This window comes from Clarias gariepinus, chromosome 19 (genome assembly GCF_024256425.1).
Source record: "Clarias gariepinus isolate MV-2021 ecotype Netherlands chromosome 19, CGAR_prim_01v2, whole genome shotgun sequence".
Lineage (NCBI taxonomy): Eukaryota > Metazoa > Chordata > Actinopteri > Siluriformes > Clariidae > Clarias > Clarias gariepinus.
Window position 1 is genome coordinate 3,853,080 of NC_071118.1, and position 27,675 is coordinate 3,880,754.

General features: G+C 40.1%; 1 protein-coding gene across 1 annotated transcript; it reads right to left on the minus strand.

Annotated features, from left to right (window-relative positions):
• On the minus strand, nucleotides 1-27,238 carry taok1b (TAO kinase 1b). Its single transcript, XM_053478136.1, has 20 exons — nucleotides 26,697-27,238; nucleotides 14,601-14,829; nucleotides 13,215-13,286; nucleotides 12,306-12,407; nucleotides 12,152-12,197; nucleotides 11,908-12,004; nucleotides 10,679-10,792; nucleotides 10,491-10,582; nucleotides 10,311-10,404; nucleotides 10,114-10,195; nucleotides 9,151-9,318; nucleotides 8,845-9,048; nucleotides 8,579-8,716; nucleotides 8,179-8,415; nucleotides 7,956-8,084; nucleotides 6,330-6,533; nucleotides 5,986-6,225; nucleotides 5,576-5,788; nucleotides 4,262-4,444; nucleotides 1-4,183 (listed from the first exon to the last, which is right to left on the minus strand). The coding sequence occupies exons 2-20, from the start codon at nucleotides 14,730-14,732 to the stop codon at nucleotides 3,668-3,670; spliced, it is 3,063 nt and encodes a 1,020-aa protein (XP_053334111.1). The 5' UTR covers nucleotides 14,733-14,829; nucleotides 26,697-27,238; the 3' UTR covers nucleotides 1-3,667.
• Between the last annotated feature and the right edge of the window lie 437 nt (nucleotides 27,239-27,675).

Sequence of the window (27,675 nt, forward strand, 5' to 3'; positions counted from 1 at the left end):
TGATATATTAAAATTACTTTATTACAGATGATTTTTTTTATCCAGTAGCCCTCTGCCAACAAAAGGAGTAATTACAAACAAAACATTACATTTGTCCCCGTACAGTTTTTAGATTTATTGTTTACATTTTTTTTGTTCTTGTTGTGAATAGCCATACATTTCGTTGTTATAATTTTCATGACATTCAGCTTTTCACAATCTATACATTTTAATACAGGTTATATATGGATCGTTATGGTAATGTTGAAGCAGAAATAAAAAATAAAAAAAAGGAAAAAGAATCAATAATTTGAAGGAATACTGGTGAACACACTGTAACTGTACAGACACACCCCTCGCCTCGTTACCGCTCGTTTCCCCTTGTTCTCACGCTTTTAGAAAGGATCATTAAAACATGGGAAAGATGAGGGCTGTAGCGATGTGACGCACAAGATTACACTTCCACAAGAGGGCGCACTGCTGTCCTTTCCATGCTGCTGAACCTTACAGGAGAGCGACAGACCGTAACCAGTGTCCAGCTGTAATAATCTCTTGAATTTGGGGTCTTGTGGCTGCTCTCCTGATCCTGTCCAGTAACAGTATTTATGAGGTTGTGAAGTGATTTTGGCATGTTAGCTTCTCTCACCCTTTCTCTCTCTCACTCACTCTGTTTTTTTTTTTTTTAATAATCCAGCCCCGATCCTTTGAGGCCTGAAAGTGCAATGGCTCAGTCGCTTGTAATACGCAATGCTAAAATAAAGTTGAGTTTATTGACATCTCTATGAAATAAGTGATGCCATGCACACACCTGGGAACACGTACAACACTTTAATTGAATGACCACGGAGACAAGCAGATGAAAAAGTCCAAATCTTTGTTTTATGGCAGTTAATGGAAAATGAGGCAAACGTCCTTGGATCATGGAATAAAGTAAGATTCACAAATGTCTTTTGGTGAAATAAGAGCACAAGCCTGAGGAGCAAAAATGTGTGTGTGTGAGTGGGGGAGGCGATGCTGTTTACGTCATAGAGGATGCAAGGTGCTTGATTTTTTTTTGCATTATCTTATGATATCTCGCTTTAAATATCTGGGGTTTTGTTTTTCCCCTCTCACGTTCTAGCAGCTAATCTTAAATCTAGCTTTAAATTTGGGTTTTTCTTGGGTTCATATATCTTTTTTTTTCTTTTAAAACATTTTCTATTTGTACAATATACACAGACATTCTCTATACATCCCACTTTAAAATTGTCTCCTCACTATTTCATAAACATGGTTTATATATATATTAACATATTACAGTACTGTGCAAAAGTCTTGACACCCCTCTCTAGGCTTCCCTGAAGGAAGCCTAGAGCCTTCAGTCCAGTCCCTGCACTCCTCTGTTCCAGAGGAATGTTTTTTTTTGTTGTTGTTGTTGTTTTTTTCTTTTGCTTGTTAAGCCACAAGGTGACCTATGAATCCTTCAGGCATAAAAAAAATTATATATATAACGTAAGGCATAAACCAGTGAGAAACGGGTGCAGATGATGACTGATGATCAGGCCGGTAAATAAGTATACTGGTGATGGCATTCTGCTGGGTTGTTGGAACAGACGAGAGGGGAAATAAGGTTGCTGCTGAGGTTTTTACATTTAAACTGTATCTTTGGGTTCTTTGCAGTCGGTCACAGTAAAACATTTGTCCCCATTTCTATAATCTTAATCTATATCATTGCATTTCATTTAATATGAAGAAATGAGGGTTGCTCAAGACTTGTGTACAGTACTCTATTTATGGCCATATATATACACACACACTTTCTGGCATTATTTTTTTTCCCTTAAACATTACTTTGTACATGTAATTATAAACGGTAGTTGAAGGGAGCTCTGGGACAAACGTGACAGTGATGAAGGCATCGCAGACGTGACGGCAGGGCTCTCACTCACCCAGCAAAAAACATTCACTGGTCACAAACCTGCCTGAAAGAGACCTTCCCACCCCCAAAACCCACATATTCTGCCCTAACTCCGAGCCCGGAGAGGGACAGAAGGGAACACGCCATAGGTCCGAGGCCAAGAGAGAGGACACTGAGCAGCACATCAAAACATTCTTTTTTTTTTCTTTGAAGATGCTAAAAAGCTTCTCTTTGCATAGCTGGGATCAAAGTTAACTTTGGCATTTTAGATAAGAATCAAATATCTTCTATCCTCCCTAAGGAGAACATACACACACTGATACACACTTAAATCTTGTTTTACCCAAATCAACTATCAGTATAATCATATTCACGCTGAACTCTTTCCCATGATATTTCCAACATCCACTTCCTTATTTAGCTCTTCGAAACCCATTCAACAGCCCAAAACAGGGCAAAATAAATACTTTTTTCATGTAGTGTGCTTGTATTAGGAAAAAATAAGTGTGGACATAATGAGCTGTACATATAAAACGACACTGCTACACCTCTCTATTCTCACATCAATGGAAATCTTGAGGTGACAATGAAAAAGTTTCGATTGAGAAATAGTGGTGAGAAGTAACCGAGGTTCTATAAACACTTGGACACATTTTACATCAAAAACACACAGATGAAGTGTTTACCTTGCCAAGGTTTCTGAGAATTAGTTAAAGAAATACTCAAAAAAACAAAAAAAAAAAAAACCTACCACTTCCTTCTGAATCCTATCAGCTTCCTGTTGCACTTTTCTTTAAAACCTTAACAATTCTCTTCATTCACTGAAGGTATCCGGGAGATTCCCACCGTCTCTGATGGTTAAAACACAATCTTTCAGAACTAACTACTCAATGCTGTTAATGATTTAATCATTTAACCACTTGGAGAAATACTCACTGGCTTCCTTTCACATCCGGTCAGCTTCTTTGTTCCACTTAAAAAAAAAAAAACCTTAGCGTTAAAACCAATCGTCTCAAATCACCAAACCGTAATTGCTTAACCGCAATGGTTCTCATTGAGAAGATACACAGACTAGAACATTCTCTAACGAACCGAACTGGCAAACATTCTGGGGGGGAAACAAGTCATAAAATCCAGGCTGGAATTCCCGAAAGTCTCGATACTGGAAAAAGAGCTTTCCTTAAACGAGGGCGCCTCGCGCTTTTACATTACAACAAAGAGGGGCTTAAAATTTATTAACGTTTTAAAATCAATTTGTTTAACAGATTACATGCCCCAAATCTACGACGGCACTGAAGCTCACATCTCGGTACATCTCCGTCATTAGTGCACCTTGCGTGTCCTCATGGTTGGATTCTTTCTGTGCAATGAGCTGATTAATGTTTTATAATGCCTAAAAGACATGATGCATACATAAACTGCCTACATAGACGCTCAAACTCATCCTCTCTTAAACACATTCATCACTGCTAACCTGACTTCACATATACATATACATATACTGTACATATACAGGGCATCCTATAGTTCAATCAGATTCGCAAAACTCATACTTCTGAACCTGTGAACCTTAAAATATAAGGTGCTTTTCTCTTCTTTCGTTTTTTTTTTCACGACTCCAAAAAAATAAAGTGTGGAAGAGGGAACGCGAGAAAGCAAATACCCCTCTAGGGCTCTGTGTATCCTCTCTCTGACCTGGGTGTACCTCATGCCCCTCTCGGAGAACGTGTGTGCGTGTGCGTGCGTGTTGAGTGAGGAGGGGTGGGAATGGGGGTGTTACAGTGGGCTGGCTTAGGTGTATGACAGGTGCGAGCCATTGGAGATCTGAGAGGCGATGCTGGCGCTCCTGCTCATCCCCTGCTCGCTACGAGCTCCCGCAGATGTTCGGCGCGACGCTTGAGGGCTGTTCCGTGCGCCGCCGCCGCTGCTGGACCTTTGGCTGCCACCTGAACCATGGTGACCCCAGGGAGAATGCCCGCTGTGTCCCCAGGGCTGCTGGATGGAGCCGCTCTGGCTGGCATGGTGTTGATGGTGCGGGTGGTGATGATGGTGATGATGGCCGTGCTGGCTGCTCCAGTGCCCCTGCCCCTGCGCCTGCGAGCCGGCACTGTGAGGCGAACCCCATGCCCCCGGCGCACCTGGAAAACTGTGGCTATCGGACGTGGCCATGTTGGAAAGCACAATGTTGTTAAAGCCGAGGCGCATGCTCTCCGAGTCGAAGGCTTCGACCTCCCGCGCCTGCCTCTCCAGCAGGCTGCGGATCCGCTCCGAGCGCTCGTTCTGCAGCGTCACCATCTCCTCCTCGATCTGAAATATTATCAGTCGTTAAGATCGCATGGTCGACTTGCGACGTCACACGGAATATCTGCTGCATACGGTACGCACCTTCTGTTCCAGGAGGGCCCTGCGCAGCGAGACTCTCTGCTCTAGCTCTTTCCGTTCGCGGTCGTGCTGTGCGTCGGTCTGCATCTTGATTTTGCTCTGATACGCGTTCAGCAACTCCAGCTCCTGCTGAAGCTGCATCTTCAGGACCTGACACTCTGCCTCCTGGGCTTCATCCAATCGCAGCTGAAGAAACAGGACAGAGGACGGAATGACGTTGCGGTATTTTGTTTACCAAGTCATTACTAACTTTTTTTAAAAATTAAGATTTAATTGTTTACTTTACTGCACTGAAAATATTTTTTCTGCATATGCCAGTTAGGAAGCTGGAGTCTCGGGTGCAGGGTCAGCGCCGCTGGAGTGGATAGGGTTATGGGATTTTTGATTTTTCAACAGTGGCAGCTTGGTCTGATTAGTAACCAAGAGCATTAAAATGCATGTAACTTCAGCTCCTCACAAGTTTTTCCACCAAACTACAGCAGAAATAAAATGCCTCATCATGTCAGAACTGGATTTTTAAATACGGACACCAGGGCTGAAACGATTCCTCGAGTAACTCGATTACAAAAATTGATTGAAGCCAAATTTTCTGCCTCGAAGCTTCTTTGAATTAATTTTAAAAGCAATTATTTGTTTGGCGTGACACAGCACACTTTCGGATGCAAGCCGCCACTAAACACAGATAAAGAAGCGCTTACGTCACCCAAAAATGAGAAAAGAAAAGGAGATGCAAACGGTTAGCTGTGTATTGATTTGAGGGAGTGTTCTGTTGCAGGATGCAAAATGGAAAGGAGTGATAAAAATATCAGCGAGCCAAGAGAAGAAGAAAGCAGCAAGAGAAAACGACAGAAATCGTCAGTAAAGGCTTATGTCATGCCTGAGCTGTAGATTTAGAAACTTTTAGTCCTGAAAGTTAAGTTGCAAACCTTAGTGTTTTTGTATAACTATTTATTTTAATGTGTGCCTTAGTTTATTCGATAATTAAAATCATTTGGGAGAGCTTTTTTTTAGTTTTTGCATCTAAGAAAAGGCTTTAAAATAAGAATGTATGACACTGTAATGCACTTAATTCATCTCAGTCAACTTTACGCTATTCCTTGTATTGTGGATAATGACGATGTTCATTTTTGACAAAATGCTGTATGCATTTAAAAAATAAAAGTGGATTTTTCTAAAAAGAAAACAAAATAATCTTTGTTTCTCTTATATATTTTACATTGCTGTTTAATTAAGCAAAAGTACATTTAATCCGATTACTCATTACTAAAATATTCGAGATATTGACACTGCGGACGCTGTCCGTCCCTCTTTACTCACAGCCTGCGTGGACAGCATGTCGTTGATGGAGTGATCATATTGCTCGGCGAGGATGGCCAGTTTTCTCGTCTGCTCCTCCTTCAGTCTCTTCAGCACAGCCTTGTGGTCTGACTTGGGCGTGGTCTCGAGCAGGTGGTTCCTCAGGGCCTTGTACTGCCGTGTCTGGATCTTACACGTGTCCTGGAACTGTTTCTTGATCTGTAGCTCTTTGGACTGAGGCGCAAAGGCAGGAAAAAAAGGGGGGAAAGAGCAAGACAGAAAGAGAGAGAGAGAACAAGACAGCACAAAAACAACAGCGGGACAAAAATATGAAATGTAGAACAAAGCTATTATGCGTTAATGATGAACTGCCAGGTTCGAGGAAAACCGTACAGTAGTTATTCATAAACACATTAAAATGTTCCACTAACCTTGAGGCTCTTGGGCTGCTGCCGGACCTCCATGACATGCTTCCGGCGCAGCTCTCTCTCTCTGCGCTTGTTGTACTCCAGCTGGTTGGTGAGCTCGGTCTGGTGCTGCAGACGGATGAGCTCGGTCCTCATTTTGTGGATGGTGCCCAGTTGTCTTACCTCCAGCTCCTGCATCGACTCGTGGTGACGCAGCAGCATGGCGTGCTCCAGGTCCTTCTGCGTCTGACGCTTATTCAGCTCCTGTGTTAGAGGGAAAAAAATGTTTTTTCTCACGATAAAAGGCTGTTATTATTTCTGTACGGTTATATGATTAATGTCGAGGCTACAGTAGATGCCTGACGTACTTCTCGCACGAGGTCCTGCTCTACATTGTGTTTGGCGATGAGAATACGGCGTTTGAAGCGGCGGCACTCGAGCTCTAGGTACTGCCGCTGCCGGCGGAGCAGGTTGGCTTCTTCCTCAGCTTGGAAGTGCTGGATGTTCTCCTTCTGCTTGGACAGCCATTCTTGCTTCTCTTTCTTGGGGGTGGACTGGTTCTCGTTTAACTCCTGCGCACAATGTGAAGGAGACGGTGCGATGCCTTAAACAAGACTGCACAAAAATCTTTTTAGCATTTCACAGCAACAATTTTTATATTATTATGGATGGGGTTTCATTTTAAAAACCTGTTTCCTTCACCCTTTAAACCTGTCTTAAATAATAATTTACTGAATAATTCCTCAATCTTTTACAGCCCTGTTTTTCAAATTTCTTCATCTTTATTTTCTTTTTTTTTTTGCCTGTTCCCTTTCAGGAGTCGCCACAGCCAATCATCTGCCTCCATCTAACTCTATCCTCTGCGTCCTCTTCTCTCACACCGACTAACTTCATGTCCTCTCTCACTGCATCCATAAATCTCCTCTTTGGTCTTCCTCCTGCCTGGCAGTTCAAACCTTAACCTCATTCTACCAATATATTCACAATCTCTCCTCCAAACCAACTCAATCTGGCCTCACTGACTTTATCTTCCAGATCATCTAACATGGGTTGTCTTTCTGATGGACTCATTCTTGATCCTATCCATCCTAGTCACTCCCAAAGAGAACCTCAACATCATCACCATCTCCGCTACTTCCAACTCTTTTATTTATTTATTTATAATAATAATAATAATTATTATTATTATTATAAATGTGAGCTCATTACAACAACCACAACAACAATAGCGAGTTTCACTCCAGCCAAGACACACTAACAGATCTTGTCTGTCTTTAACATCCACATATTACTTCAGAGACCAATGGAACATTTTTATAGATCGTCATGAAAACCTGAAAGGTAGGGTTTTCCCCCCCCCCCCCCCCCTCACACAATTTAGTGCATATTGCTTTTTTTTAATCCAGTGGCTCTTTCATCACTCTGGTACGGCTCCCTCTGGCTTTGGAAAGTAAATAATGAGTATTTAAATTAAATGTGTTTCATTTTATTAGTTTTTTTTAAACATAATTCTAAATTTAAAGATTATGGTGATCTTGTAACATTTAAATAAAACACGTTTTATTTTTTGTTGCTCAAATATGCGTCACAACCACTGATGTGCGACAACCCCCTGTTGTTTTTAAGTTCTTCTTCCTATTTTATAAATACGAGGAGGACTCAAATAGACGTTCAGTATTTTGTTTAAAAGTAACCTTCGACCCAGCGTCTTTTTTGTCGAAATGTTTTTGTTGCATGCAAAAATTTAATTTCGTTTTCTCTATAGCAGTTCATCGATATCATAAATTAAAGACACTACACTGTAGGTCCTTCATATGTAGCATAAAGGTAAAAAAAAAAAAAAGTGTTTTATGGCTCCCGGTGTTTTCTTTCCTGTGGAAATTATGTCCGAATGGCTCTTTGAGTGTTTATGGTTCCCGACCTCTATCTTAGACCATCTGCAGCAGCGCAACTGAACTTTTAATGCGTCACTCTGTGAAAGTGTTAAGTCAAACCTCTTTCAGTTGCTCCTTGCGTAGTTTATACTCTCGTTTCTGCGATTCGAGAAAGCTACTCAGCTCTTTCTTCTGCTGGACCTGGATGTGCTGTTGGAACTTCTTCTCGTCGTTGGCGAAGGACTTGGCCTTTAAAACACAAACACATACAAATGTGTATTGATCTCACGTGACACGTCCGTAAACTGAGATATTTGTTTTTGTAGGAATCCCCATGCTTTACATCTTTCTCCATGGATGCTTGGTGCTTCTTGACCAGTTTCTCGATCTCGGCTGCGAAACTGTTCCGCTGAGTCTCCAGCTCCTTGTCCAGCTTCAGCCTGTGCTCATCCATCTCGGCCTTCAGCTTGTTCTCCAGGGCCATCAGGTGCTTCTGGTGCTGACGTCTCATCCGCTTATAGCCGGACATCTGCTCTCGTAACTCGGAGTCCTGCTCGTGTTCCTGCATCTGCCGCGTCACCTGAAGAGAGCAGAGACCTAGTCAGCTACGCCTCGAACAAACATCTCCCCAATTTAAATAATCGAGAACACTATAGAACATTCAAGCTCCTCATTATTTAATTATGACTAAATCCACTCCCAGAATGAGTGAACGAGGTGAGCTGAGCTGAACAGTGACTCACTAGCGAGGCTGTGCGGATGGTGGCGAAGTGCTCGCGGTTGCGGTGGTATTTGCGCGGGGGCGGCTGTGCCGAGGCTGCCTGGGGCTCGGGGGGATGACTGCGTGCCTCCGGGTCATCTCGGTAAACCTCTTCCTCTTCCTGTCGTACACCAAAGTGAAGTAATAACCAGACTTACTAGCATCCACAACTACATGACTACACAAGTGATTATTTGAGACGGGAAATGATTCATTAACACAGAACTGAAAAGCTGCACGCGAACATACAGGCTTGAGGTGTATGACAGAGCTGTTGGACATGACGGTGTGGTCTCCTTCCATCAGGTCCAGGTCACTCTTATCGTCCGCAGCGTCAGGAAGGCTGTTCACGGAGCTGCTCTGAGAGCTGGCGCTGATGGACATGCTGGGAATGGACTGGTTACTCCCTACGCTGTTCACTGTGCCTGTACGTCCGGCCCCGTGGTCGGGCTCCTGCATGGACAAGCACACACAATCATCATGAGATCCTAAAATCTAAGCAGCCTTTCATAGAGAAACTTATTGGAAATGCTTAACTATGTGCACGATCCTGACCTCATCTCCCTCTGGGGTCTCAATAGCGGGCCCGTTGTGGGCCTCCTGAAAGAGGATCTTCTTCATCTTGCGGTACTGCAGGTTGTCCAGCTCCCGGACCGCGTCTTTGGTCCGCATGATCAGGTCAATCAGGACAGTCTCTGGTCTCTCACGCTGAACGAATGCATGCTGTGTGCAAAGAAAGTAAGTCAAATAGTCAAACGACTAAATAGTACTACTTAATAGTTGCTATAATGCATATGGCAGGCATTAGGTGGATAAATAGTATTAAGTTTGTGTGACAAGTTTAGGAACTTGGGAAGGAGAACTATTGATGTGCTAAACTAATAGAAAGTCTTGTTATTGGGGGGGGGGGGGGAAGAGATCTGAAATGCTACTGTATATTGGGATGAGATCAACTGATTTTATTATTGTATGTCAAATGAAAAACATAAATTGGTGCACCACCAGTCTTAGATAATCAGTGCAAACAGCAAATAATTAAATCACTTGTGACTAAATTACTCATCACATCACATTATACAGTATTCGACCAAAATGTACAGTAATGAAACTCCAACGCGCATTTGCGTTCAACGACGGGGCAAAGCTCCAGATGCACGTGTTTCCAGTAATGAAAAGGAAGTTGTGTTGTGCAGTTGTTGTTATAAATGGGTCTCTCGGCGGAGAAAAACATATTCATAGTTGAGTATTATTTCCGCTCATACGAAAGTGGTCGTGTCATCATCAAGCAGCGAGGCCGCTGCATACACACCTTAAACTCTTACATTACACATACCCTGGTAAACCAACACGCAAATAGTGTGTGTATTCATTTTATTTCATGAGAAATAACCTCACAGATTTATGTTGTTCGTTATTTAATTTTTTTCAGTACTTGCCACATACTGTGTTAATTACTGCCTAATCACGATTTAGTAGAACTAAGTAAAAAAAATTTTTAGTTTTATGAGCAGTGTTCACCTGTAGCAGGTCATCTGATTGCGGTCTGTCTTGGGGGATTTTCTGAAGACAAGAGTCAACGAAATTTCTAAAGTAATCCGTCCTGGGAAACAGAAAACAAAGCATTACAGTTTTTCACGTTCAGCTTTGTTCAGACGTTCGTGTATTGCTGGTGCATCACAGACTATTAGTGATTTATGTGCATTATGGAGACTCACCATTCACTAGACTGGAGAGTTGGGCTCTCGTTCTGCGCTATATGATATAAGGCACTCATTGCGTTCATATTGAACAGAGGAGGCTTCCTCTCAGCTGCAAGAGAAGAAAATAAGATCGATGAAATTTACTCTAAACTTACATTACTGTATGTAGAACTGTAAAGCTAGGAACCATCTTACCTAGTTCTATACAGGTGATCCCAAGGGACCAGACGTCTACCTTTCCATCATACTGTCCCTCATCCATAGCCAGAATCACCTCTGGAGCCATCCTGGAGGGAGAAAGGAGGAGCGAGACGAGGCATCAGAAACGGTGCGTTCAGATAGTGATGGTTTAATCAGATGGACATGATCTGATCTATGCTCACCAATATGGCGTCCCTACAAAAGAATTGGCCGGAGAAGCGATGGAGGCAGAACCGAAATCTGCCAGTTTGACCTGGCCAGGTTCAGTCAGCAGGATGTTCCCAGCTTTGATATCCCTGAGAAGTAAAAGATAAGACTGTAAGGGATTATTTTTTTTAAGTGGGCGGTTATACAAAAACATGGAAGCAGAAAGAGATATCTCCATTATCTTCGCCTGTATGAGGTTAGTGTTCAAAATACTTCTATATTTAACTAAATTCGAGTTTAAACAGGAAGCGGTTGTGATCTGGATTGGAAGAAACGATTTTCCCCGGGAAACTCTAAAAATAAAGCAAATTCTAACAACAAATAGCATTCCGCAGACCATAACAATAGTCAACTCTTGAACTTCTTCATGTTTAGAACTGATCTCAGCCAGTTGCAGAAATTTTTTTTGATTAATCATGACCGTTCTGGAAGGTCTGTGGTCATAAAGTATCATTTTTCAAAACCTCAGATCAGAACAAGTATTTTCTACGATTGCACCGGGTTAGGATCAAATTCGGACCTTGTTTCTAGTCAAACTCAGCATTTAAAGGAGACTTATTATACTTTTTTTTATTTTTGTACTGGCCAGGGCTTAAAAAAGCAAATCAGATTTCCTTACTTTTGTAACCTCATATGCTCAGCTCAACTGCTGCCATCTTAACCTGTCTTCTGCTAACCTTCTTTATCTTTAAGTTAACTATTTGTTATAACTATTCTCCCCTTTTTTTGGGGGGTGGAAAAACCTTAAAATGGGTGGGAGAAGCTTGATAAGGTTCTGAACATTGGACGTTTCCAAATCCTGCGTTCTAATTGGTTAGAAAAATGCACTTCATCAAAGTTAATTTAAAAGCTACAGACAGTGAAACAGCCTGACTGTAAAAGGAGTGGAAGAGAATAAACATCAACCAGCCAGAATGCAGGAACTGAGTTGCATTGCAGCTGGAGAGCGTTATAAGACTAGTGACAACTTGTTTAAAAATGAGTACGATACGGGACCTTTAATTCCAATACCTAGATGATTTTTCCTAAACCTTTCCTAGACCTTTCTTTAATAATGACGCACTGTAAACTTTCTAGGAAGGAGTTAAAAAAAAAAGAAATGAAATCCGCACCTACTATTTGTATCAGAATTTATTAAGAAGACATTCTATGTCTAATTCTAATAATGCATTCTTGTTCGGTTGCATCCCCAAGGCTCACTCACCTGTGAATCATGTTATGAGAGTGAAGGTAGGCAAGCCCCTGCAAAGCACCATGGGTAATAGCTGCAATCTCGATTTCCTGAAGGGGCTTTTTGTGGACTGGAAAATAGAAACGTAAAAGGAAAAGTGAATCCAAAAATTAAAATGTGACAGAAAGTACAGCATGTACAACTTTTAAATACTGTATGTTCAGGATGGCGGAGAAATCGTTCGAAATCCGTGTTTCACATTGTTTTAGAGGTTTACCTTCAAGGAGGTCGGAAGCTGAACCCAAACAGTACTCCATTACGAGCTGAAAAAGAGAATGAGGATAAACATACAGTACTTAGAGGTTAATGTAGAAGAATGAGGATGTCTGTGTGCTAAAGAAGGAGAGGGAGGAAGATAAAGGAGTGTTTACCCATGCTGTGTGTTCCCGTAGGTAGCATCCTTTATACTCTATGCTGTTCGGGTGTTGTATTCGCTGAAGGAATTTCACTTCTTTAATGATATCCTGCCATTTCTGATAGGAAACGAAAACAATAAAATCACTACACTAAACATTTCTAGTTGATATTAATACACTGCTAGCAAAAGAAAGAAAAATCTGATAAAAAAAAAAAAAAAAAAAAACAGGCTACACCACCTGTACCAGCCTGCCACTGGTCCAGGAATAACATAAACAGAAAAGCAATGATGAGAAATGCAATTCATTCCGTTTTACTTATCAGCAAATCTGTTGACATACTGTACACCGTCTCACCCAAAAAAAAAAGTTACGCTTTAGGAAGGGTCAAACTAACGGCCTGCATCAAGCAAAGAAAACAACTGAGGGGAAGGGATTGGAATGACTGGAATTGGGTTATAAACTGTCTGACACATCCTGTGTAATAAAACCTTTGTGGAAAAGAAAAACAAATCATGAACGGAGATCACTTACACATTTGTTGTTTAAGTTTCAGTATGAACGTAATAACGTTATGTGGCAATAAAGCGAAGTCAGCTGACGACCTAAATGTACTGAATCACCAGGGCATCATATCTATGAATCAAACCAAAACCTAGTGTGTGCAACTTTTTTTTTTTGGGCCAGGCCACCATAATGCCGAAATGAATTGTTTCTTGAACACCATACACCTGACTGCACAGGGTCCAGAGTTAACGTGCCGGAGCTCACTAATTGTACAAATCCCGGCAGGTTTGCTGTAACGGGTTTTAAATGTGTTTTGACGAAAAGATAAAACGGAGACAGAAAGAACTGCGTAAAGCTGAAAACTGTCATTCTTTATGAGTTTATATTTAGATTGTAAAAAAGCCCAAACTTACTCACCTCATTGGATTGTTTTCCACTGTAGGACATCTTCTTAATGGCCACCACCTCTGCGGTCCGCACATCACGTGCCTGCAGCCAGACAAAGGTTAAACAAACAAACAAACAAATGAATAAGTAATCTGAAAACTGGTATACAACTACAGCTGAGTATAATAATAACCATATGATTGTAAAGTATAAAGTCCAGTGTACGTTTTAAGGTCTTTTGTTTTCATAAAACATACAGCGGAAAGTGCCGTCTAGGCTCTTCCACAAACACACACACACACCCTCACATGTTGGCTAGTATCGCGGTAATGGAGGGCTCTCAAAGAGTAACAACAATCCATCCCACCCAGAGAGATGAGCACAACCAGCTTTTCTCTTTTGCCTCCCGCCCGTAGATCCTGATCAAAATCTACCATGATTCAGCAAAAATTGTATTGTTCATTCCCTTTGGAAGCATTAAATTTAGGGTTGACAATAATGATTAGTTGTTACTCAATTCCAAGCCATTAAGAATTTCATGTATGGTTGTTTTGCATTATATTTATCCACAGCTCACATAGCTATTAAGATGCACTCGCGCACAAAAAACAAAACAATTTAAGCAAACGTGCCCAAATAGACATTGTGCGTACTTCTAAATGTATATAGTACTTGATTTTGTTCTTATGTATGTATATTCTTAAACAATTCAACAACAGTAATAAATGTTTCCCATTTCTTAAGCCATTAATATATATTTTTGTCATGGCAAATCAAATATTCTTGGCTTTTAAGTACATTAATTAAGCACTAAATCTAATATCCAGTTTTGTACAGGGAGTCCCAAGTTATGAACAAGTTCTATTCCGGGGGAATGCTCGTAAATCGGATTCGTTCATATGTCTGACAAAGTGAGTTTTTGTCTAAGTGGCCAAAAAGTGTCCATAAGAATGGTTTATCACGATTCATCACGAGTTTGTGGACTTTTGGATTAGTGATTATGTTTCCAATCTTTCCGCAGGGAAAAACTAAACATGTTTGTTACGGAAGCTCGCGGAACCTGCAGAACCTCGCGGAACGTTGGGACGGTCACTCGTCGCGAGAGTATAATGCAGAACCAAAATGCCAACCTGTATGTTTTTTTGTTTGTTTTTTTTATTTATGGTATTCACCAACAGGATAGCTTTACAGGACCGGCATTTTCTATTGCCATTTTCACACACATACACTATACCGGACATGATTTAGACATATAGAAAATTTTGTACATTCACTTACACATTATTATATGATATTGTATATAATTGTAAATATTATTTTTGTACAATATTCATGAGCTAATTCTCCATTTTTTTTTTCAGATCATATGAATTAAAACTTGGTAAGGTGATAAAGCAGGGTTTTTGCACCACTTACAAAATACACAGCTCCGAAGCTGCCATGTCCAATCTCGCGCAGGTCAGTAAAGAGTTTTTCAGGGTCTTCCTTAAAGAACAGCTCTGCGATCTCGGGGTCCTTGAGGTTCCCTGCCCTGCTGGTGGAGGGCATGCTGCGCTCGCAGGGGACTATCTGGCCGTGCGACTGCGACACGCAAGACCCCGATGATGACTCATCTGCCAGAGAGTGGCAGTGTGTGCATAGGGACCTGTGGCGAACACACACAAACACACACACACACACACTATTATTAAAACACAAGGACGCAATCAACAACATCAATCTGTGGCTTAATCAAGCGTTTTAAAAGAATGCTGTTCTCAACGTCAGCCTCAGCACCAGAGGTACCGGGGCCTCCTCTTTTGCAGAACCAAAACTTTGGAAGTCACTTCTCCCAACATATTTGCTTTCTTGGATCCTTTACAAAATTTTAAATTGCTTTTAAAACATATCTTTTTAATCTGGTCCACTCACTCTGGATTGTACTAAATGTTTTCACTAATGTCTGATATAGTTTTCGTCACTGTGTGTCTTTCTTTTCTTTCATGCCATTTTCCCCCCCAAATTATAAGTGTGTCCTCAAGGGTGCCATCAAATCAAATGTTATTATTATTAATATTATTATTATCTGAGCACAACAGTCTCGCAAAGAATGAGAGCTAAGAATATAAGTCTTTAAGTGTAAGAGTGAGCCATCTCAGATGAACACAGACTTTCATCAGTAAAATTAGCTTTGTTTAACAGTCTAATAGTAATTAGCTCTCTTTTGACCATAGAAATAATCAGATCTGAGGAGTCAGATCAGACACAGCAATTTTTACCTTTTTTTTTAGATTAGATCCTAAAGTGTAAGGGGCGAGTCAGATCTAATACAGCGATGTGTGTGGGTGGAGTCAGATATGACACAGCAATTTCTACCTGACTGGATTAGATCCTAAAGTTCAGGGGGCGGAGTCAGACCTGATGCAGCAATTTCTACCTGAGCAGGTTAGATCCTAAAGTCTAGGAGGTGGAGACAGATCTAATACAGCAACTTCTGCCTGATGGGATTTGATCCTAAAGTCCATGGGGGGGCGAAGTCAGACCTGATACAGCAATTTCTAATTGATCGGATTAGATCCTAAAGTTCAGGGAAAGGAGTCATATCTGATACAGCAATTAGTTAGATCAGACCCAGATCCACCGCCTGGTACTGACCAAACAGTTTCCTTGTGGCTTTCTGAAAGTGAAAATTAATGGGTGAAATGATAATCAGTAATAACGTGACTGACAGATCCTGCAGCCTTTACATAAAGTACTTAAGTGCCAAAAGTTCAAGCTGTGTAGGGTAATCTTTAAGAGAGGAGTTTGTGGAAGAATGGACATACCATGAGCCCTGTAATCCTCTAAACCTCGCATAATGACCACAGGTTAGTCCAGGTGACGTGGGCTGTATAACCCGTGTGTGTGTGTGTGTGTGGTGTCTGGCACAGTAGATTGCCTTTAAAAAATAACTGCATGAATCCACAAATGAGGACATTTTTTCTGGCTGAACAGAGTGATCTGCTAAAACATGGTGAACGCCGGTAGTGAGTTAGCAGTCAGTCAGCTTATTACGACAGCAGCCTTGTGACGCAGACCTGCCGTCTGTCCGTGTTCATTATGCGGCTTTAAATGCATACGCATGGGACAAACGGAGCTTACAACATGCCTACAAGTCAGCTCTGTCATCTCACTCTGTTCATGTAACACTCGAGCCATTATACACTCCATGTGCTAATGTAGTAAAGAGGAGCCCTGGAATTAATAATGAATATCTGTCTGTGTGTGTGTGTGTTGGACACTAAAAGCATTTTCAGTGAGACATGTGAGTAGCTAAAGTCACAAGCCCGAGAGGGTGACTACCAAAAAAAACCCAAAAACAAAACACAAACAGTCCGAAATGTTCATGTGCTCTATTAGACTTGGGGGGGGCGGGGGATTAGGGAAATTTACTGAAGTGGATTTTTATTGCTGATGACTTGTTTACCCAACAACAAAACAAACTGCTTTCTTTCTATCTATCTTTATACATAAAGAACACAAAAAACTAAACTATAAATGAAGAAAATGCATGAAATTATTATGGCAAGCAAGATATGCTGAAATTGAGGCATTATTTATTATTAATTATGTCACATCAAAAAACGAAAACAAAGAAAAAAGCAAAAAAACAATATATATATAAGGTTACAGGCGTTGTATAAGCATTTCACTGCATATCGTACTGTGTATGTGACAAATAAAATTGTAAAAAAATATTTATTCGATGTGCTCACAGAAACCCCGGCAATTTTGCAGAAACCGCAAATATCCTCCAACATTTTTTAATAGCATTTTTCATTGCTATATACAATTTCTCATGCTTTTTGATGCTGAACTCTCACGAAGAATATAATTTACCAATTTTGTACCATAAATATTAACAAATTCAGCCAAATTTCCATATAAAATATAATTCTGTATAATCTTTTTAGTACTGTAAAGACAACACAAAGCAACTGTAGGCTTGGGACGGTGAATTATTACCGTATTTACCCTACAGTACTGATACCAAAGAAAACACTTCTATGAATTAAAGTACATATACAGTGGGGGCAACATCAGATTCTAGCACGGCGGAAGATACAGCAGTACAGTACATTACATACAGTAAATACGAGTTTACCTCTTTTTTTTAAGGCTAATGAATTAAGCTAAGTTTTAAATAAAAATAAAGGGTTTCTGGAGCATATTTGGGGTTTTACAGTAACTATAAAAATAGGCACTGGTTTAACCACATCCAAAATTCTTGTTTTTTTAATTTCTGGGATCAACTGTAACACTTGGGAACCTTTGGCCATTTATTCAGCAATGTTTGTAAATCTAGCAACTGCTTCTGAATGGAAAATGAGGACTCTGTCACTTATGGCTTGTCCTTGTTTTCAATTTGATTTAAATTAACAGCATTATGTTTATTGTTTGCCTTGTCTTAAAAGTTCTTAAAGGTATTAATTTGCTAAAAAATAATTGAAAGTAGCTACCACGCATTAAACATACTACGCAACATAATTTTCTTGATTGTTTAAAGCTAATGTGTGTGTTTGTTTTTTCTTGGCCAATCTTGTGCACTATTCTCCAGTCCAGTAGGTGGCTGCATTGCACCAACTGCACATAAAAATCAAAAGAAGAAGAAGCAATGACAATACAAGTATTGTATTTTGCGCAAGATGCAAGAGGTTTGTATTTTCTGTGTAAGCTGTACTATATTTTTAAAGAATTTGTTAACTTTAGACAATTTATTGTTTATTTGAAATAATTTGTATCTGTAAGTATCAATCAATTTTGAATTTAAAACTGACTTAATCACCCGATAAAGATTGATTAAATTTAATAATCGATTAAATCAAACAGCTCTAGTAAGCGAGAATTGTACAAGTAGGCGGTTCTGGGTTAGTCAGGTGATTACTAACAACATTTATGACATGTTGTGTGTGTGTTTTCTGGTTGATCGAAATTATTAAGCTAGTTACTGAATATGAATTGAATATGTGAATTTTTTGCTAAAACATACAGACTGGAAACCATGCGGAGTTTAAAAACTCGACCACGGCATGTTAACTTGTCAACAAAGCGTAACCTGAGGTCAGTGAAGTGACCCTAGAAATGAGCTTCTTCATTGAGACCTCTGTCTTGTAATGAATCAAGTTATTTACTTATTAACAGGAGTTTAAGGATGCACCGTTATGCATTAATGTGATGATGATTGTGGGAATGTAAGATTCACCTTGTTTACCTAAGCGTTCTGTTATTTATTTATTCGATGCAGTTGCACCGTTTGAAATCCTAGTCTGCACAACTTAAAGTTTAAATATACATCGAGAGCACACACACGTCACATGATGTCATGATTTCGTGAAGAGCCTGCACCAGGGGGGAGTCATCTGCACTTGAAATGATGAACAACATAACGGATCAAAACGACCCCATTTTATAAGACGTACAGTTATTACACTGTCTTACGGCCATTAACACAAAGCTCTTCAGTCACGGAAATCAGACACAGTCAGAGCCTATGTTTAGTCGATGCATTTTTATAAAAATAACTCATCTGTGTTTGTTTGTTTAAGCTATGGTTCACAGATAGAACTTTTTAACACTTTTTTTTAAATCACAAGAAAGCGCTATCTGCCTTCTTTTGCATACACAATAAACTCTTTTTTACTGCTGTGGATATCATTAGTTTTTTTAAGTGACTGTCTATAAAGTCATCAAACTCCCATCTATTTTTATGTCAATCCCTAACGCAGTCACTGATTCTGCAGTGAAAAGAAAGATCCAGTCTCAACGCTTTGAAATTGATTCCAAGCACAATTGTGATTCACCTCCAACCAAATAATGTTTTGTGGATATTTACAGTACCGGTCAAAAGTTTAGACACACCTTCTAATTCCATGTTAGTGTTCGGGACTCAGACACAGTCTCAGTGTTTAAGTCCAGGCTAAAAACCTATTTATTTAGCCAAGCATTTTTATAAATAGATTTGCCATAGGTAAAGGAGCAGATCTGGGGGACTCATGGACGTAGAGTATTATGGTGAACTGGTATGTTTGGATGCTGTCTTCCTCACTCTCATTGATCACTCAGGTTTGCTGACGGTGAGGTGATTGTTTGCTTTACATGTCAGGAAGCCCTCATGTTTGTGTTTCCTTCTGGCTCTCCCTTTTAGTTATGCTGTCATAGTTAGTCCTGCCGGAGTCTCTGCTTGCACTCTACAGTTAATATACATTCACATTATACATTGTGTGACTGTGACCATACCTAACTGCCATCTCTCCTCTTCTTCTCTTTCCCCCCCTCTTTCTTTTTCCTCTCTCCTCCTGTCCCCCCCTTTCACTCTTTCTCTCTCTCTCTCTGTCGAGCTACACATGTCGTTCCTGAGCTGCCAGTGATCCAGACTCCCTCTGCCCTCCGGACCTGTCTGACCCATCCTGGTGCCCCGCTTCTGGCTGAAGATCTCGTCACATGGATGCCCCGTGTGTCTCTCTGGGATGCGTCTGGTGTCTGGGAATGATTCTCTCCACCTAGAAAATGGTTCTGGCCTTGACTGGTGTTGGCAACTGTTTTTCTGGGGACTTGACAGTTCGATAGTTCATGACTGGAACTTCTTACAAGTCTACCTGGGTCTTCAATAACTACCTGGACTCCATATTAACATCAATTAACATCAGCTATTATAGCTGAACTGCCTCCCACCCTACACACTGTATAAATGCAGATCATTTACTCTTTCTGTTTCACCCAAATGAGGATGGGTTCCCTGTTGAGTCTGGTTCCTCTCAAGGTTTCTTCCTATTACAATCTCAGGGAGTTTTTCCTTGCCACTGTCGCCCTCGGCTTGCTCACCAGGGACAAACTGACCATTTTGATTCATACAAATTCACATTTCATACAAACTTAAATAATTCTTTTGACTATGTAAAGCTGCTTTGCGGCAATGAAAATTGCTAAAAGCGCTATACAAATAAAATTGAATTGTCCTGATTTTTATTTTTTTTCTCCATTGTAAAAACAACGCTGAAGGCATCCAGAATATGTTTGATATTAAAATTTGTCTGCTACAGTACATTAGGCTGCTTCCACATTAGGCACGATTGAATTGTACCCTACTCAGGAACCCTACTCAGGAACCCTCAAAATTCCGTTCTCAAATACGACTGGCTTGAAAGTCTGATTCGATCTGTCTAAACGCGAACTGTTCCAGATCAGTCTACCTTCATGGCTTCAAATAACATCTGACTGTGGTTGTTGTTGTTACTTAATTACCTAATGCCATATGCGTTATTTTATAGTCTTGAAATGTCTGGTATTGTTCAAGAATGTAGAAAATACACCAAAAATAAAAATAAAATAAAATTGAATTAGAAGTGCTTCTCCAGATTTTGGCTGTTACTGTATACCGAATTAGTGTCAAATCACGGCATGAAATCATAAAATACATAATCTCCTCACCTTAAGCACCTTGTCATGACTTATATATGAGTTAAATAACAGATGAAGGTTAACACTGGTTAAAGTCCCACAAGTTTCAAAAACTCATTAACCAACCCTAATCCAACGTTAACCCCGGTTAAGAATTCAGTTAAAAATCTTTAAAAAAAAAAAAAAAAAAAAAAAAAAGGTACTACAAGTCTTGTGTGTCTTTGTTAGTTAATATGTATTTAAGATAACCTAATTATTCACTTAATTATTTATATTAAATCAATCAGCACTTACAAGGCATGTACTGTATTTAAAAGAATAACTGAAATGTTTAAAATATTTTAAACACAATTCTGAACATGGAAAAAATATATATCACAGCCTTATCTACCGAGAGGAGTCCCTGTGTGTACAGTTCTAGAACCTTGAACTCATAGTTACAGCTTTAAAAATACACAAATACACAAAACCTGGCAGTGAAAACACACGTTACGTGAACTCAAAAAGGCACCGAGGTGTTGCGTAGTGTTCGGGTCGATCGCAAGGAATGCTTTCACAATCCGAGGAGGCATCTCAGCAATCTCTGGTATGTCTTTACATCATACACTTACAGTTTCTTCTAAATCTCTGCCTTGCTACTGGAACTGATCAAACCCTTACCGATCCTTCCAGTTTTTCCCCCCCGTCACATATCATCCTTCAAAAGACAAACGATTTCAGGCAAATGTAAACTTTAGGCGAGAATTTACACACAAAGGTACATGATTAGCATTCTTTACTGATGATCTGATAAGAATTTTTTTTCTTACGCTTGGATTTATTAATTAATTTATTTATTTATTTTTCATCCTTTTTTGCCACCTGTTTTTTTGTTTTTTTCCAGCAGGAACGAACTGTTAAATAATACAGTGAGATAATCACCCGTAAAATGCCAACAATCCTGTTAGAGGTATTCAGTCAGAATTTTGTGCAGGCTTCATACAAACGTCATCACAATCCAACGGCAGGCGCTAAAGAAGTCCAAGCAGAGTGACGGGCACTCAGGAGCTGCTCAGTCAAGAGAAAGATGATTAGGGTTTTCGTTCTTAGCTCAGATTTAATTCCATGCGTCTATGGGTCCTTCAGAAAATTACTGTGATGTTACAAAGAACAGCCAATACCGTTCAAGATAAGACACCAAATCTAAAAAAAAAAAAAAAAACTAGCTAAAGACGTATAGCGTTTTTACTTCGTTTTTAAAATCGCAGTTCTGCTCAGTATGAGAAAGCGACACGTCTCATCTCTGAAGACCTGAGAGTTGGTGAAACACCTTTAACCACCTCGACCTCACACAAATTCCTCAGTCTAGTCTTCAAAACTTACTTGCTTTCCTCAACTAGGCCAAGACTACACCGCTGACCCACGCTTCCTGCTAACAAGCCACGACTGCGGCTAAAGAGGTTTCAGTCTAGAGCAAGACGAAACACAGGTCTAAAAAGTGATTCACAGGATAACCATCATGTTTTGTGAAAATTTCTAGATCAGGTTAACCAGGGTCTTTTTTTGTTTGTTTGTTTGAGTTTTATACCAAATAGGACTAGTTTTGGATAGAAAAAAAAAAATCAAGGCAAATGTAGTTAAATAAATTTCAAATAAGATCAGGTAAAGATTCTGCAACATAAAAAAGCATTATAGCAGCTAAGGTAACTGATTATGCAAAATTCCATAAAAAAAAAAAAAAAAAACTTTCCCTGCTTTCTATTTTGTCTAGGGTTTAAACCAGTCTATCAGATTTTCTGCCTAATGTGACCTCACATTAGGATAACCACTCCCACCGGCTTGTTGCTCAGCTCTGCTGACCTCTAGGTGGGCGTGGCTCAGCGGATGCTCATTTACATAGAAACAGAAACGGCACGTTTGGAAGAGAAGGAGGACTGAAACAGAAAAAAGTGTGAGGTATTTATAGGACTTAAACTTTGAAAGGGCTTTGAAACCTGTGTTAACTTGTTAAAAGAAGAGTTGAATACGGGACCTTTAAGATACAGTGTGCACCACCACGGTGACTAGGTTTTCGGGTTTAAATTTGATGTTTTGTCTGATTATTTAACTCTTTTCTTGTTAGAACTGTATTTCTGTACATTTTTTTATTGCAGATGGCCCCTCATGTTAAGTGGGGGGAAAAGAACAGTATTTAGGCGGCATATTCAGTAATTACTGTTTTATCATTGCTGCAATTTTGGTTCAACCTGAAACAAGACCCAGCGTCTCTTCTCTACTCAAGTGACTACTTTGACTGCTTGGACGCTATGCTGTGAATGAAGCATGATCATACATCTTTTTGCACTTTTTGATTTTGCAGAATAACAGAACACTACTGTATGAAAGTAAAAAGTCCATTTTATATATATTGGACACCATCAAGGTAGAAAGTTCTCTCAGTATGCCGGAGTCAAAGTCTGAAACGCTGGCCTATCAGGAACTCCTTTAACAGACCCGATATGTGGAAATCCGAGGTCAGGACTGTACCGTGCAAGTGGTGCTGGTGAATGATTCTGTGTACACTTCCCACAGATAGGGTAAGTTGGTGAAAAATTATCAGGTGATTTTCAAGGATCGCTAAATGCTCACGGGAATGTGAGTGGACAGTGGACACCTGGATCCTCGAGCCTATAGCGATCATTCGGCCATCTTTAAAAAAGTCTGCGCTGTTCAAACGTTTCACCGGTGCTATGAGTCTCATCATCGTGCTTGAAGTTATCTGTCTATACGCCTTCATTCACCAAAAATTCCATCACAAGTCCCGGTTTGACTTGAACACCCCTTGCATAATCACAATCCCAGGAAATTACAACCTGCTACATACTTGTTCCTAATATGGACATTTTATTGCTGTCCACATCCAAAAAAGGATTACTTATGTCCCTGTGATAAACTAATCCAATCTAGAATAGAACTAAAGAAAGAGAATGTCTTTTCCTTACCGAAATTAAGGGTCTCATAAGAAGAAGCTGGGTTGCAAATTTCACAGAAGCACTAAAGATGTATTTGTTTTATCTTATACATTTCCTTTAGGCTATGTTAGATTTTCATGTGTACATTAAACACTTTTTGAGACTGCAAATAAACCAAATAAATAAAAAAATGTGATGCAGACAATTAAAACTGTGCATGACTTGCAGCATTTATATGAATCAGGAAGTACTTCTCTTTATAAATGCTTTAGATTTATAAATGCAAATGCATGTGAAGTGCATTAAAATCAGGTGATTATCATCTTCCAAACTGTTCTCTTATGCAAACTCTACTGTGATTAAAAAGCGTCTCCTCTTCGCAAGAATCTCTTACTGTTTGCTTGCGTCCCTCTTTTTGGCCCGGTTTCTTTCTAACATATTGTAATGAGCTTTAGTCACATGACTAAGGACACCTTCCAGAAACATTAGCAAATATTTGTTAAGAATGCAGTTGTTAAACTTATTTATTTTTTTTTGAGGGGTAGGGGGGTGATTTGAGAGATTTGTCATGTTATTCGAATAGTTTTAACACAATAAATATGTTTTTAAAATATACAGTTTAATTCAGACAGCCTGAATATATCTTAAATCTAATGATTTTAACCTTTACATATTTTCCAAGCTATCAGTATACACGAGTAAATAAAAGTGCCTATTACACATTTAAAGGTGAATTTGGTAAGGTTTGTAGTAGTGCGTTTTTAAAACAACTACTCAGAAACCAATCCAATTACAAACAAGCATTCAGGACAGGAAGTCAGTTTTTCATCCAGTGGTGCTTAGACTTGAATAAATAAATAAGTATAATTCCTGAGCCCTTCCCCCTTCATTCTCAGTAGGGATCACATGATACGATATTACGATACCTAGATGCTAATTCGATTCCTATTGTTTGCGATTTTATAACCATCCTGATCCAAAATATATCTTTTTCAGATTTTGTTAAAATTTTAACGAACCAGAGCAAATCATCCAACCACACAGGATGCAACTCCTGTAGGATTCTAGACGAACTGCACCATATTACTATCTTAAATGCAAACAAATATAAATTTAAAATACATTTTTAAAAGACATAAATCGATTGGAATGGCAAAACCTACAATTTTCTCCACCTTAGTTACAATACTCTTTGTGAGAAACTGCTGTCGGATAAGTTTCGATCTCAGATTAGTATTGAAGAACTGCATCATTTTACCACCACACAAAACTATTTAAAAAATAATAATAACTGGAAAATGTAAAAATAAATAAATAAATAAATTTTAATGTCTGTGAGGCGATACATGAATTGCAACATAAAAATAATCATGATGCATAACTGAATTAATTGATTACCATGTATGTACACAAAGCTCCACCCCCATGATGTCTCAGGCATATCAGGTTGTGGGATTGAAATAAATTAATTAATTAATAAATAAACAAAATCATAAAAAGCATTCTGGACCAGAAGTCAGACCCTTGTACAAGTATGAATAAAACAACAACAAAGCAAACAAACAACCGAAAAAAGAATCACCTACTTCACCTTTAAAACCTGAACAACATGCATGAGAATCATATAATGCACTTAGGCTGATCTACAGCTATAACTCTAAACCACTGACTGTCTGCTCTTTGTGATAAGTAGTGCACCTTCACTGTGTTTGTGAATAATAGTGATGCTGAAAAGCTGGCACTCACTTCAGTACAGAGCGATGAGGAATGCAGCGCGTGCTCAGCGTTAAACACTGGTGCTGACGTCAGACCGAGTGTGGGTTATTACATCGTCATAACGCGTTATTCAGCTTCATAGCCATGGAATTTCACGCTTCGATTCTTGCCTTTTCTTTTGGACATGCAGTGCACGTGACAGGCTAGGCTTGACTTGAATGCGACAGAAGGCATGTCCAAGTGCCAGAGAAACAAGCAGGGAGGGAGGGAGGGAGAGAGAGAGAGAGAGAGAGAGAGATGGACAGAGAGCAGGAGAGAAAGAGAGAGAGACTAGAGAAAGATAAACAGGAAACAGATAGATAGATAGATAGATAGATAGATAGATAGAGACATAGATAGATAGACAGAGAGAGAGATAGATAGATAGATAGATAGACAGATAGATAGATAGATGGATAGATAGATATGACAAAGAAGGGGAGAGAGATAGACAGAGAGAGAGAGTCAGAAGGAGAGACATTAGAGAGCGGGAGGGAGAGGGACAGGAAGGAGAGGGAGAGAGAGACAGTAGAGAGAGTGGGAGAGAGAGGGACAGGAGAGAGAGACAGAAGAGAGAGAGGGATAGAGAGAGATAGACAGGAAGAAGAGATACAGGGAGAGGGAGAGAGAGACAGGAGGGAGAGACAAGAGGAAGAGAGAGAGGGTGGGAGTGGAGTGATAGAATGTGTGAAGAATGAAAGAGAGAGAGATGGAGGAAGAGAGAGAGAGAGAGAGGGAGAGAGAGCGCGCGCCCGCGCGAGCCTCGGCAGTGTAACCACCATGTACACCAGTCTCGTGCACGCGAGTTGACACATGACGTCAGATTAAACCAGTATTACACACAGTATCACTGCATTACTTTCATTTCTGTTGTTTCTTGTTGTCTTTTTCTAGACAGGTGTGGTGACTGCTGGCTTCACTCTCTCTCTCTCTCACACACACACACACACACTGACTGCAAATCTCCCTCCCAGGAAAACACAATCCAAACGCTTGACTCATTCAGGTTTTTTATCCTTAAGCAAGAAAATCAGCTCGTTAAAAAGAACTAGTTAACTCTACCTAATAATTAACGCGCTAAATAACCAGGCAGCTATAAAACGCTCATGTCATATCCCATAATATCATGTCATGTTAAAGCAGCAAAACAAAATAAATCCTTAAATTGACCTAGTCGGTTTAGTAATCCTGTCCTGACTAGTTAAAACTGTTTCTAAGGTGACTGCATGCTAGCATTAGCATTATGAGTATTAGCTAACTATTTTGGATTTTGAAAGATGTCAACAACAATAACAATAACAACAACAACAAAAAAAACAAGGACACACACACTATCTTTCTCACACACATACATAAAAACGTTGCAGTGTAAAGAGTGTGTGTGTGTGTGTGTTGTGGAAGTGAATCTTACCCGTCCAACAGGCCAGTTTTGACAGAAAGAGGATTGAGGGAGGGAAATCTTAGCTTAGCTAATCTGTGCTAGCTCGGCTAGCCTCCAACGCAGTGAGATCCTGGGAAGGAAGAGAGGAGCAAACAAACTGCCCCACAGGAGGAGGAGGAGGAGGGGCAGAAGGGGCAGCACGGCTCTGACCCCACTCTCCTGTTCCTCACGTCGTTCAGGCTTTAATGTCGTGCTGCATGGGATGATCAGGACCTCGGGACAGCCAGGGGATGCAGTAATGCTAACCCTAATGTTAACGCTAACTCCACACTCCCTCCCAGTCACTTCCAAAAGATGGCGGCTGTTTTTTTTTCTCTCTCTCTCTCTCACTCTCTCTCTCTCTTGCTTTTACCTCCTCCTCCTACTCCTCCTTCTCCTTCCCTCTAGGACAATCCACATACACACACTTTCTAAACACACTATTCGACACCTTTCTCTCTTAGCCCCCCCCAAAAAATCAAGAATGTCTCCTCTCTATTGCTATAAAATAAACAGAAACGCCTGTGATCTCAGCAACCAGGCACTGATTTACTCCTTACTTTCACTGCGTGCTGTTCCGCTTTCGGCCACAAGACGGCGACAAAACGCAGCCAGGATAATAAAACGTGATGTGTCACAGGAAAGAACAGTAATTATTATTATATTATTAATATCAGTATTATTAAGTGTCTTTTATTGTCATTGAAAAAAGGTCTCACGTACAACAACTCATTCGCACTCATCGTAGATACCGTTTTATTCTGCGTACAGGGTCACAAAGGGGCAAGGGGCCTATCCCAGGAGACTTGGGGCAATTTGGGAACGCCAATTAGCTTAATCTGCATGTTTTTGGACTGTGGGGGAACCCACCAAGCACGAGGATGCATGCACGCAGACCCGAGGCGGGAATCGAACCCAGACCCTGGAGGTACAAAGCGACAGTGCTAACCACATTCATGTGGTTGTTACG